General features: G+C 37.4%; 1 protein-coding gene across 1 annotated transcript in view; it reads right to left on the reverse strand.

Annotated features, from left to right (window-relative positions):
• The window catches only part of VMP1 (vacuole membrane protein 1), a 135384-nt gene that overhangs the window by 91268 nt on the left and 29832 nt on the right, over positions 1–14284 (reverse strand). The window contains exon 5 of the mRNA XM_008011244.3: positions 13638–13748. Within this exon, the coding sequence (XP_008009435.1) occupies positions 13638–13748 (111 nt within the window). The remainder of the gene's footprint in view (positions 1–13637; positions 13749–14284) is intronic.

Genomic DNA, 14284 nt, shown 5'->3' on the forward strand with positions numbered 1-14284 from the left:
TAACTTTTGGTAATTTCTTTTTTGTCTTAAAAGGAGGATAGACAAGTGAGCAATAAAGCAATATTCAGAAGTCAAGCTGAATTGATAGGGAAGAGGCTGGCTAACAATTTTTTTTTAAAAGAATGATTCCACTTTATGGTATTAACAACTACTACAATATTTCACTTACTGAAACTATTTCACTATTTTATTTCAACCCATATCAATGCAGTTTTCCAAATAATATTTACTTTCAGCAATAGCCAAGAGTCAAAAAATATCAGAAATGTCTATACCTAAGGAAAAAACAGCTTTTAAAAAGTGCAGAATACTATACAGTACTTCCTCCTTAGGGTGCCATGTACCGAGGAGGTTATAAATATGAAAAAGCAATTAAGACGTCAGATTTTTAAAATGTATATATATATTTTTTGTTTTCATTTTAGTCATCAATTGACCTGCACTTCAGGGTTAATGTACAATTTTTAACACATATTTTAATAATGAAAGAATCCCAAACTTTAAAGCAGAAACAGGCCTCTGAATCTTACACAGGGGCACATATCTCACAACTTTCTTTGTATCTAATTGATAACAAAGAGTCAAGTTTTTTCTATAAAAATGGTCATATGAAACAAATGGCTCACAGATATCATTCAAAGGATAACTCCTTGATGTTACAGTTTCTAATAAAACCTGATCTATTCTACAATGTAACTGAATAGTTCCCAACTTTTCTACTTCCAAACTGCTTCTAGAAAGTAAAACTCTAACACTTAAAACATGAGAAAATCCAATGGTTAAAATATATAGCAAACAGAAAAATTGTAAAATATATTTAGCCTTCTACTTATAGCTAAATATTTGGGCATCTTTTTAAATTATAAATGATTGTCGATAGTTTTTCTTCTCTTTATAATTTTTTGTCTAGAAGCTGGGCTTGATTGAAAGGGATATAGGGCTTTGTGAAGCCTTTTGCCAGGAAACTGCTCCACCTAGTGTCAAAAATTGTACATCACATTATATAGGAGAGTAAATTGTAGCTCATGGACTCCTTTGCTATTAAGAACAGCCTTTATAAATCCTTAATGTTACATACAGTTTACAAATGGTTCTTTAATCATCTTTTTGTCTGGTAACTTGATGAATCATAATGTACATGCATATAAGGAGCATGTCCAGAATACATTTCTCATAGTCAAGTACCGAAGTTCCTGTTTTTGTTAACCTGGTTAATTACAGAATTATGAATCATATTTCTCTGTTAGTGGGAAATAATTACAAGGTGGCTACGGAAATAACCCCATCACTTCTCCTAATTGTGTACAACATCTACACTTTTTTTCTGTTCTTGAGACAGGGTCTCATTCTGTCGCCCAGGCTAGACTGCAGTGGCGTGATCATAGCCTCCTTGGCTCAAGCGATTCTCCAATCTTGGCCTCAACCTCCACCTGAGTAGCTGGGACTACAGGAGCATGTCACTACATCTGGCTAATTAAAAAAATTTTTTTTGTAGAGACGGGGTCCCACTAGGTTGCCCAGGCTGGTCTGGTCTTAACTCCTGGCCTCAAGTGATCCTCCTGCCTTGGCCTCCCAAAGTGCTGGGAATACAGGTGCGAGCCATTGCACTTGGCCTATGTTTTTTAGAAATAAATTTTATTGTGCATAATTGAGGCTTACAATATGATGCTATAGTATACATACAGATAACAAAATGGTTATACTATAGTAAAGCGAATTAACATGTCTATCATCTTACATAGCTACTTTTTAAAAATAAGAACAGCTAAAAATCTACTTAACAAAAATCCCTAATCCATTATAATTTTAGAACTGTGCTACCTTAGATCTTTGGAAATGTTCATCCTACACATGACATCTAAACTTAATCCATAAGTTATTTATTCCTCAAAATAGTTGCAATCTTATAAAATCTGGTATTTAAGAGGAATTGAACATACCAATGGTTACATGAAACTGGAACCAAATCTTCCTGTCATCAGACAACTCATTTGGAAGAAATTTTTCTGCTTTTCCCTTCATAAAAAGCTTTTTTTTTACTCAATTTTTTTTTATACAACTCAAGCATATGCACAACTATATTCTTTTCTAAAGCATCATGTTAAACCTGTTATTTCTTGATCAAGAAGAGAGAAATGATAGTACTTATTTGGCAAATGGGTGAACCAAATACACAGATGTCATATAAAAATCCTTAGAAGACAGCTAGCTCTAATTAAGGCTGCCAGGCTCAAAATGTCTCTTCTGGTGTACTATTGTCATTTAATTAGTTAGCGCAGGGGTTAACAAACTACAAACTGCAGACCAAATCCAGCCTGCTACCTATTTTTATGAGCAAAGTTTTACCGGAAAACGGCCACATTCATTCATTTATGTACTGTCTGTAATTGCTTTCTCATTACAATGACAGATCTGAGTAGTTGCACAGAGACTGGATAGCCCATGATGTGTAAATAGCTACAGATCTGACCCTTTACAGAAAAAGTGAGGCTGGATACAGTGGCTCATGCCTGTAATCCCAGCACTTTGGGAGGCTGAGGTGAGAGGATCTCTTGAGTCCAAGAGTTGAAGAACAGTCTGGGCAACATGGAGAGACCCCGTTTCTACCCCTAAAAAACAAAAAACAGCTAGGTGTAGTGGTGCACACCTGTAGTCCCAGATACTTGGGAGGCTGAGGTGGGAGGATCTCCTGAGCCCAGGAGGTTGAGGCTACAGTGGGCCATATTCATGCCACTGTACTCCATGCCACTGTACTCCAGCCTAGGCAACAGAGAGAAACTGTCTCAAAAAAGAAATGAAGATAAAAGAAAACGAAAAAGAGAAAGTACGCTCTCTAGCCCTGGGTTAGACCTTTTTTTTTTTTTTTTGAGACGGAGTTTTGCTCTTGTTGCCCAGACTAGAGTACAGAGGAGCAGTCTCAGCTCATTGCAACCACCGCCTCCTGGATTCAAGCGATTCCCCTGCCTCAGCATCTCCCGAGTAGCTGGGATAACAGGTATGTGCCACCATGCCTGGCTAATTTTCTTTTTTTTTTTTTTTTTGAGATGGAGTTTTGCTCTTGTTGCCCAGGCTGGAGTGCAATGGCACAATCTTGGCACACCACAACCTCCACCTCCCCCGTTCAAACAATTATCTCGCCTCAGCCTCCCGAGTAGCTGGGATTACAGGCGGCACCCCCCCACCACGCCCAGCTACATTTTTGTATTTTTAGTAGAGACAGGGTTTCACTATGTTGGCCAGGCTGGTCTCAAACTCCTGACCTCAGGTGATCCACCCACCGCAGCCTCCCAAAGTGCTGAGATCACAGGCATAAGCCACCGCACTGGTCTAGACCATTATTAAGGTAGAAATTTTGACTCACAAAAACAGGTTGCATAGAGATGAACCAAAGAGGTCAACAGCAGCTATGTTCTCTTTATGCAAACATTAACTTATTATTCTTACTCGGGATATAATTTCCACTACATGAGAGAATAAATAAGCATTCCTGATCGCTCATGCACCAGATCTTCTAAAAGGAAACCTGAATGTTTGCTAAGACTAAAATAAATCTATCAATGGATTTTGGGGAATTAATATGCAATAAAAGAGAGCTTAAAAAATGCTATCTTGGAAAAATCTGCCAGCCCCAGAAGCTTCTTTGCACCTAATCTACATATAAACTCAAATAAGGTAAATGAATGAAATTTGTAACCTGCACTACTTGCTAGGCAAAATTTGTTCAAGGCAGATAGCAAATAAATGAACAAAAATATGCCTGCATAAGAACTAAAAACAGAGGAAATGCAGTTTACAAATGCTATTAATTTCTAATTTCAAAGTACAATATACCTCACTATAAAGATAAACCAGAGACATAAGCATATTAGTATATATTGAATAAAATGATTTTAAAAATCACTCATTGTGGGATGGGCGTGGTGGCTCACGCCTGTAATCCCAGCACTTTGGGAAGCCGAGGTGGGTGGATTACCTGAGGTCAGGAGGTCGAGGCCAACCTGGCCAACATGGTGAAACCCCATCTCTACTAAAAATACAAAAATTAGCCGGGTGTGGTGGTGGACACCTGCAATCTCAGCTACTTGGGAGGGTGAGGCAGGAGAATTCCTTGAACCCAGGAGGCAGAGGTTGCAGTGAGCCGAGCTGGCACCACTGCACTCCAGCCTGGGCAGCAAGAGCGAAACTCCATCTCAAAAAAAAAAAAAACAAAAACAAAAAAACACACACACTGCGCCTTTTTTTTGTTTAAATTTAAGTAAACTGAATGCAAAGAGCATAATGTTTACACAGCAAGAAGTAGATGCACTTTTATTTGCTGAAGAAATAAAATGATGTACTGATATATAATATAAAACTATTACGCAAATTAAGAAAAAGCTATATATAGATTAGGTCATTTTTCATCAACGGTCACAAATAAGACTCAGATGTCAGGAACAGACTGTTTTGCCAATAAAAGAAGTACAGTTATTCTATCTCTCTTCTCATAGGCTTTGCAAAGATTCTGTTTTACATTAATATATCTAACATATATTTGTCGAGCACCTATTGAGTACTAGGCTCTGTTCTAGACAGCTGGAATACAACAGTAAGTTAAGTAAAGGTAATGTAAAACCTAGGATGATTTTATTTTCCTCCAGACAAGTTTGCTTCTAGTGGGTAGATGGGCTGGGCCACTTACAATTCTAAGCAGACAGTAAGAGTAGGCAGGGCATGGTGGTTCATGCCTGTAATCATAGCACCCTGGGAGGTTGACGAGGGTTGATCACCTCAAGTCAGGAATTGGAGACCAGCCTGGCCAACATGGTGAAACCCTGCCTCTACTAAGACTGCAAAAACTAGCCAGGTGTAGTGGTGCATTCCTACAATCCTACCTACCTGGGAGGCTGAGACATAAGAATCACTTGAACCCAGGAGGTGGAGGTTGCAGTGAGCTAAGATCACACCACTGCACTCCAGTTTGGGTGACAGAGCGAGACTCTGCCTCAAAAAAAAAAAAAAAAAAAATTTAAACTTGAGCTTCAGTACCCGTGAAGTTTGACTTTTATCTAGTTCATCACTTCTTTTAAAGTGTGGCTCTTTAGAGTTCAAATTCAAAGCCTGCAGGTTAATCAGGGCCTATCCTTGGTTAGTCTCTCTTTTTTGGGTTTCCTGTATAACTTAGATCTTGGTCTTATAATTCTTTTACTCTCTTCTAACACTATGATATCTTTAAACATATATTAAAAAATTTATCAGCTGGCCGTGGTGGCTCACGCCTACAGGCACTTTGGGAGGCTGAGGTAGGCGGATCACAAGGTCAGGAGTTCAAGGCCAGCCTGACCAACATGGTGAAACCCCAGCTCTACTGGGTGGTAGTGGTACGAGCCTGTAATCCCAGCTACTTAGGAAGCTGAGGCAGGAGAATCACTTGGGCATGGGAGGCAGAGGTTATTGTGAGCCAAGATTGTGCCACTGCACTCTAGCCTGGGCGACAGAGTGAGACTCTATCTCAAAAAAAAAAAAAAAAAAAAAGAAAGAAAGAAAAAACAAAAAATCGGGGTCTTGCTTTGTTGCCCAGGCTTGTCTTAAACTCCTGGCATCAAGTGATCCCCCTGCTTCTCTCTCCCAGTGTGCTGGGATTACAGACATAAGCTGGCTAGAAAGGCAGACTATTAACTGCGGAACTAATTAATGAATGAATGCGAAAACTATTAAGAAATGCCCTTTTTACTTACATGCGTAAACTCGTTTTAGGCAAGCATAAATACAGGTAAATAACAGAATACGTCTCCTAGCTTAGTAGAGCCATTTGATGGCTTGGTTTTTGGGTGAAGTTGCTCTACACACATATATTTATCCAGAATAGAAACTGCAAATATAATACAGTATATTGGCTGTATTAGCAATGCCACCTAGTGGCAGCCAAACATAGATACATTTTTTAAAAAGTTCTAGAAGAATGGTTCTTAACATTTCACAGTCTTTGGAGAATCAGATGAACACTATAGGCTCTTTCTTGCTAGAAAAAAAGCTTATTTGCAATGATATATAACAAACATAGTGCTTTGGGAAATTAACAGGCCTCCTGAAACCCACTTTTTAACTATTAAAATTAATAGAACAAACCAAGTAACCCAGTAGCCCAACCAACTCTCCATAATACATGGGCAGAAAAAATTTATTTACTTCCCCTTCATCTCTTCCTTTCTGGTTAGCAACCACTATTCCTGCATAAACAGTATCTTAACTTGTCCCTCTGGGCTAGGTTCTTGGTCTCTGCAAATTACTCGATTTACACTTTACTCAAATCAATTTACAAAACTTGATGGTTAGTAATTTTTCCCTGATGATTTTCATTAAATTTAATGATCAAATAAACACTAACTTTTATTTGCAACATTTGAAGAATTGATGAGGACTTCTAAGACATCTTAATTTCAAGTTATAACCTTTCAGTTATATCTAAAAATATTGCCAGGCATATTGACTCACGCCTGTAATCTCAGCACTTTGGGAGGCTGAGGCGGGTGAATCACCTGAGGCCAGGAGTTCAAGACCAGTTCAAGATTTTGCCAGACCAACATGGCAAAATCCTGTCTCTACTAAAAATACAAAAATTAAGTGGGCGTGGTGGTACACACCTGTAATTCCAGCTACTTGGGAGGCTGAGGCACTAGAATTGCTCAAACCCGGGAGGCGGTGGTTGCAGTGAGCCAAGATCACACCACTGCATTCCAGCCTGGGTGTCAGAGCGAGATGTTGTCTCAATAAATAAATTTAAAAAAATATAAATGTAAATGAAATTGTTTACAGATAAACTTAAGATAAATTCTCCATTTTAAAGCCAAACACGCAGGTATCTAATATTTTAGGAAATTTAGTAAGTCTTTTAGGTGACTGGTACACAACCAATTATAATTTACTAAATGATATTTCCAAAAAAGATACCTTCTACACTCTAGGAATCATTCATTCTAAACACAAATTTCAAAAACCTAATTGGGAAATTTTGCCTATTCAGAAAAAAAATTTCATATTTCACTTTTAAGTTATGATTTCCGGTAAAGACAGCCATAATAAATAATGAATTACATTTTTTCTGTCTGTTAAAATTGGTTTCTTTTTCACCACAAACTATTGTCAAAAGGAGGCCCATATTTCTCACCAGACTACTCTCCCAATATGATCATTTACTCTCTTTGTTGAGGGTTAGTTATATGGGTATATGGCAGAGGTGCCTGTTTCATCAGCACAAAACAGAATACGAGAATGTCACATTTCCCTAAGAGAGGATTATGTTAAGCCTGGAAAATGAAAGTAAGTGTAATTAGGACATCCTAAACACAACTGCATTTCCTACATACAAAAGAAAAGAAATAGTGACCAATAAGGATAAAACTCTGTTGATCACTCATCAGCAAGAAAATGGTATAAGCTTAAAAAAATCTAACCAGATTATTTGAAATTGCTTCTATTAAGTAAAAACCCAGATCAAATTTTGAAACTTTTGACTCTGCTTTGCTTCTGGTTTATTTTACTCTTTTCTATAATTGCCAAAGTTCACAAGTAAATAGTTTACACTTATTAATTAAAATTTTTACACTTGCTATTGTTTATTGACTAGCTTGGCTCTTGGGAGGACTAAGTGAGATAATTCATTTAAAGTGATGCTCACAGAGCCTACCACCTAGTAAACATTCAATAAATGTTAGCTGTCTGTCAGTCAGGATAGGTTAGATTATGACGTAATAACAAACAATACAAAGATCTAAACAACAGCTATCACTTATGCTCACATTTCATTGGTCAAAGCAAATAATATGGCTGGAGTTCAGTAAGGTAGGGATGAAAAATCTTCCCATAGGAATGGGTACCACAAAATGGCCACCAAACATGAGTAAAAATAAAAGAACTGACCAGCTAGTATTAGCATGAGTATGACAATGATGTTTGCCTTTTTTGCTGTTAGTAGTGCTTAACCTCTTGCAAACTGATTTCCACCCCCACCAGTCAATTAACAAATAAAGACCAGTGATAACTTTTGTTTTTCTTTTGCTTCTCTGCAAATTAAATTTTATAAATGCTCTTTCCTCTTCATTCTCCCTGTTAAACCCAGGGGATCCTAAATGGAAGTCAGGATCAAAAAGGTCTAAGAACTAAAGGTCATTTGGTTAAATGGAAATGGCATATACTAGATCTCTCTTTAAATTTCTTTTATATTTAACAGATTTCTCCCCAAGCTTCCAAATATTGAATTTCTTTCCTTCCTTCCTTCCTTTTCTTCTTTCTTTCTATCTCTCTCTTTCCTTCTTTCTTTTTTTTTTTTCTGGCAGAGATGGGGTCTCATTATGTTGCCCTGGCAGGTCTTGAACTCCTGGTCTCAAGCAGGGATCCTTCCTTGGCCTCTCAAAGTGCTGAGATTACAGGCATGAGCCACCATGCCCGGCCTTTATTTCTTTTTAAAATATTGGCTTTTTTTTTTTTTTTTTTTTTGAGACAGAATATCGCTCTCGTTGCCCAGGCTGGAGTGCAGTGGTGCAATCTTGGCTCACTGCAACCTCCACCTCCCGGGTTCAAGTGATTCTCCTGCCTCAGTCTCCTGAGTAGCTGGGATTACAGGCGCCTGCCACTACGCCCGGCTAATTTCTTGCATTTGTAGTAGAGATTAGTTTCATCATGTTGGCCAGGCTGGTCTCAAACTCCTGACTTCAGGTGATCCACCTGCCTCAGCCTCCCAAAGTGCAGAGATTACAGGTGTGAGCCACCGCACCTGGTCAAATATTGGCTTTCCAGACACTATCATCTGAAACAGTGGGTTTTGGGGGACAAAATCCAACAGATTAATGATTAAAAAAAAAATAAAAACCTCAGCAAACTTGGAATAGAGAGGTACTTCCTCAACTTGGTAAATAATATCTACAAAAATCTACAGCTAACATCATACTTAAGGGTGAGAAACTAGAGGCTTTCCCATTAAGGTTGGGAACAAGACAGTATGGCCCTTTCATGACTCCTCTTCAACATTATTTTGAAAACCTAACCAATGCAATAAGACACGAAAGAAAATAACATGTATACAGATTAGAAAGGTAGAAAAACTGTCTTTGTTCACAGACGACATAATTATCTACGCAGAAAATCCTAAGGAATCATCAAAAAAGTATTGGAACTATTAAGCAATTACAGCAAGGTTGCAGGATATAAGGTTAGCAAACAACCTTAAACAAGCCAAGTTTTTTCTATATATTAGTAATTAATACTCATGTTCTATCAATAGAGTATATATTAATACTCATGATCTATCAGAAAATAAATATATTTATATATATTTATAAAATAGCATATATATATAGCAGTTTTTAAAAAAAAATTGCCAAACATGGGAACAAACAAGATATCCTTCAATAAGTGAATGGATACACAAACTGGTGGTACATCCATACAGTGGAATATTATTAAATAGTGATGAAAGGAAATGAGGTATCAAACCAGAAAAAGACAAGGAGAAACCTTAAATGTATATTGCAAAGTGAAAGAGGTCGGTCAGAAAAGGATCATACCCTGTAATTCCAACTATAGTGTCTTGTGGAAAAGGCAAAACTATAGAAACAGTAAAAATATCAGTGGTTGTGAAAGGTTTGGGGGCAGCTGGGGAAATGAAAAAACAGGTGAAGCACAGGGCATTTTTAAGAAAGTGAAACTATTATGTATGATACTAGAGGTATACATATGATATTACGCATTTGTCAAAACCCATAGACCTGTATAACACAAAGAGCAGATCCCATAAACTATAGGTTTTAGGTAACAATGTATCAGTATTGGTTCCTCAATTGTAACAAATAAATTACAGTAATACAAGATGTTAATAATAGAGGAAACTGTGTGGTGGGGAAAGGTGTATGGCAGTGGTCCCCAACCTTTTTGGCACCAGGAACCAGTTTCGTGGAAGACAAGTTTTCCACAGACTTGTGGACGTGGGGGATGGTTTTGGGATGAAACTGTTCCACCTCAGATGATCAGGCATTAGATTCTCATAAGGAGCATGCAACCTAGATCCCTCGTATGCTCAGTTCACAATAAGGTTCAAGCTCCTACGAGAATCCGATGCTGCTGCTGATCTAACAGGAGGTAGAGCTCAGGCAGTAATTCGAGTGATAGGGAGCGGCTGCAAATACAGATGAAACTTCACTTGCTTGCCAGCCCACTGGCTCACCTACTGCTGTGTGGCCTGGTTCCTAACAGGCCAGGGACCAGTACCGGTTTGTGGCCCAGGGATTAGGGACCCTTGGTGAATTGGAACCCTCTGTCTTTTCTGCTCACTTTTTCTGTAAACCTAAAACTACACTAAACAATAAAGCCTATTATTATTATCATTATTTTTGTTTTTGAGACAGGGTCTCGCTCTGTTTCCCAGGCTAAAGTGCAGTGGTGCAATCATAGTTCACTGTGACCTTGAGCTTCTGAGCTCAAGCAATCCTCCCTCCTTAGCCTCCCAAGGACCTAGGACCACAGGCACATGCTACCACACCCAGTTAATTTATTTATCTTTTATTTATTTATGTGTTTTTTAGAAACGGGGTCTTGCTAGGTCTGGTCTTGAACCCATGGTCTCAAGCAATCCTCCTGCCTTGGCCTCCCAAAGCACTGGAAGCATAGGAATGAGCCACTGTGCCCAGCTCTAATAATTTTTTGTTTTGTTTTGTTTTGTTTTGTAAGCATTCTTAGTCCTTTATAAATTTCCCTTCTCTTTCCATTCAACCACAGGCACCAGCAACCCACCTGGATAAAGTGAAGATCTCATTTAACTTGCAGCACAATTACAGTATACCTTTAAATTTATCTTTTCACATACTTATAATTAATATGTATTAAATGTGAACAAGTGAACATATAACTGTTTTCTATACAGTTAATGGCATCAAAACCTACCCAGTCACTCAAGTAAAAAACCAATAACTACACAGAAAAATGTTGCAAGATCTCATTTATAGAGATAGAGATGGGAGGAGACGTAGATCAAAGGATACAAAGTAGCCAATATACAGTTGGAATAAGTCAAAAGATCCAATGTACTCTACATACACTATGAGGACTATAGTTAATAACAATGTATTGTATTCAAAGTTTTTGCTAAACTAGTAAATTATAGCTGCTCTTGCCACAGGGAGTTAAAAACTTAAAAACGTAAAAACAGTAACTACATGAGATAAAGAATATGTTAATTTTTTCCACAATAGTAATCATTTTACTATATATATTTCTATCTTATAACATCATGTTATATACCTTAAATACACATGAAACATATTAAAACAAAACAAAAGGAAATCCAAGAGTTATCTTTCATTCCTTCTTCCTCCATAATAACCTACCACACTCTTGATTGTACTACTAAAATTTCTCTCAGATTTGTCCTTTTTCATCTCAAACGTTATTGCCATTCTGAGCAATCTTTTAAAACATCAAACATCTATACCATATTTTGTCTTCATTTTGCTTGACTTCTCTCTACAAATTCTTTTTATAAACACTCCTTGCTATTCATTCTTCCTGTTACTTCCTGAGAAGCTTGTGTCTCTCATAAGGATTATCCTAACTGTTACTCTTCTCTCCCACCTTCAATCTATCTCCCATACTATTATAGCCAGGGTTATATATTCATAAATTGCAGATCTGGCTGTTTTACATATACTTAATTTTAGGGCATTTAAAAGAATTTTTTTTTTTTTTTTTTTTTTTTTTTGAGACAAGGTCTCACTTTGCCACCCAGTTTGGAGTGCGTGGTGCAATCATAGCTCACTGCAGCCCCTATCTCCTGGGCTCAAGCGATCCTCTCGCTTCAGCCTCCTGAGTAGCTGAGACTAACAGTCCTGTGCCACCACACCTGACTAATTTTTGCATTTTTTGTAGAGATGTGTTGCCCAGGCTGGACTCAAACTCCTAGGCTCAAGTGATCAGCCCGCCTGGCTTCGCAAAATGCTGGAATTACAGGCATGAGCCATAATTTGAATCTCTTTTGACATCCAGCAGAATCTGCTATCTGGGTTGCTTTTCAGAGGCTTCCAAATTAATTAAATGCTGCAAATGAGTTTCTTAATCTGGTTTTCCCAAGGAATATGAGGACAGGTCTAGACACCAACAGAAAAGTATCCTGTAACCTGTAATTCCTTCTTTTCCTCTCTCCCTCAACCTCTACTAGTGAATGTAGTGTTATTCTACTATGAATGCAGTTATTAGAAAAACAGTGATATGGGTTAATTCCCTAGGATTTATGTCCCTGTTTGAGTTAAATCACCAAGCAAACATGAACATAATTCTAAAGTTCCAAGTTTTAAACTCCCATAAACTTGGAGAAGTGATATAGATTAATTCCCAAAGCATTCGTCAGATCATTAATTCAGTACCCGTCTGAGGCAAACAGACAATCATTCCTTAATACTTATCCTAGCTGCTTCAGAAACGAATTCATTATAGCACAGAGATTGCAAGTGCTTGTAGTGATGTGATGGATTTTATTCAGCAATGGGTACTGCTTGACACCCTTTCACCTGTTTTTCCCCAATGAAGATCAAACTGCTTTCAAATATGGAAGTGTTTTCAATTTATTATCTAGGGACAGGAATAGCGTGAACAACCAAGGCACGTGGGGCACGAAATTTAATGAGGCACTTACTCATCCATTCTGTATCTGCATGACCCTGAAAGTGCCTATTTATATTTTGTGCCCTCAGTATCTAACTCAACCTCTCCCTAGTTCTAGCTCTGACATTATTCCAGTATATTTGTGAATGTTCAAAGGAAAATTGATCTTCATTCTCTCTTATTTCAACTAGTAAAATAATATTATTCAGAAGGGGCACTTTTTTTTTTTTTGAGACAGAATCTCGCTCTGCTACCCAGGCTGGAGTGTAGTGGTGCGATCTTGGCTCACTGCAAGCTCCACCTCCCGGGTTCATGCCATTCTCCTGCCTCAGCCTCCCGAGTAGCTGGGACTACAGGTACCTGCCACCACGTCCAGTTAATTTTTTGTATTTTTAGTAGAGACAGGGTTTCACCGTGTTAGCCAGGATGGTCTCGATCTCCTGACCTCATGATCCGCCCGCCTCAGCCTCCCAAAGTGCTGGGATTACAGGCGTGAGCCACCGCGCCCAGCCTAGAAGGGGCACTTTTTATACTTTGGTTCAAAGGGCTTAAGAAAGCATTTAGTTCTACATGTTAATACTCCATCAATTACATTCAATAAGAATACCAAAATAAATATCCAAGTGTGTATATGATGTTAGAGGATGTAAGGGAAGACATCATTTCTCACATGGAATTTTGTATATTTAAATGGACTTCATTTATTAAAATAACAATTGCTTAAGCAATTAAATCTAGAAGGAAAAGAAAAACCTTTCAGCCTAAACTAATTTAAATAAACAACCTTATCTGCTTAACTGGGGTTTTCTCTTTACTTTTTAAATATTAACCCCAAAGGAAAAACAAAACAGAACTCTAAGTCAAACTTAAAGCACTGATTGGAGGATCAGAATGCTTACAAAACACAAAGGTAATTAAAACAAATCTTAGAATTTTTACTTCTGAAGTAAAAGCACCAATAAAAAGATAGGAAATTTCATTTTTGCTTATTAAAATAAAATTATTCTTACCAGGTAAAGCAGAAAGGTATGCAGCCCTGTTCCAAGCCCAACAGAAGACAAAATTCCTAAGCCTATCCAGTAGGCATACAAAAGAAACTGTTTCTCTATACGTTGCACATACTGAAAAAAAGGGATGAGGTGAAAAACGTGAATTCTCTGTACAGAAATGCGGCATTTATAAACTATCATCAAAATTAAATAAACCAACTAAGTTTCAAATAGGAAAAAACTAATACAATTAAAAACCCTTCAGGCCTAATTTGTTTAATATACAATGGCAAAGATGACAAAAAGATTCATCTAACTGGAATAAAGGTCTTATTTCTAAACTTTTAATAAAAGCTTTGTTTCTAAACCTTTAAAGTCCTACTATTTATAGGACACAGGAAAAAGCAAATTATGAATAAGATAATTTGAGGATATTTTAGATATATTTAAAATAAACGCTTTTAGAACTATAAAAACTTCTCTGTGATTGGCAGTAAACTGTTTTAAAATACCATTCTAGAGCCATTTCTGTGACTGGCAGTAAACTGCTTTAAAATACCATTCTAGAACTATTTCCTGTTAAATACATTAATGTTTTGCTATTTTAACAAAAGAGGTTAACAAAGCATTCCATTTTCCCATCAATAATGTTGTACTTGTAGACTACA

Source organism: Chlorocebus sabaeus, chromosome 16, assembly GCF_047675955.1.
Source record: "Chlorocebus sabaeus isolate Y175 chromosome 16, mChlSab1.0.hap1, whole genome shotgun sequence".
Classification (NCBI taxonomy): Eukaryota; Metazoa; Chordata; class Mammalia; order Primates; family Cercopithecidae; genus Chlorocebus; species Chlorocebus sabaeus.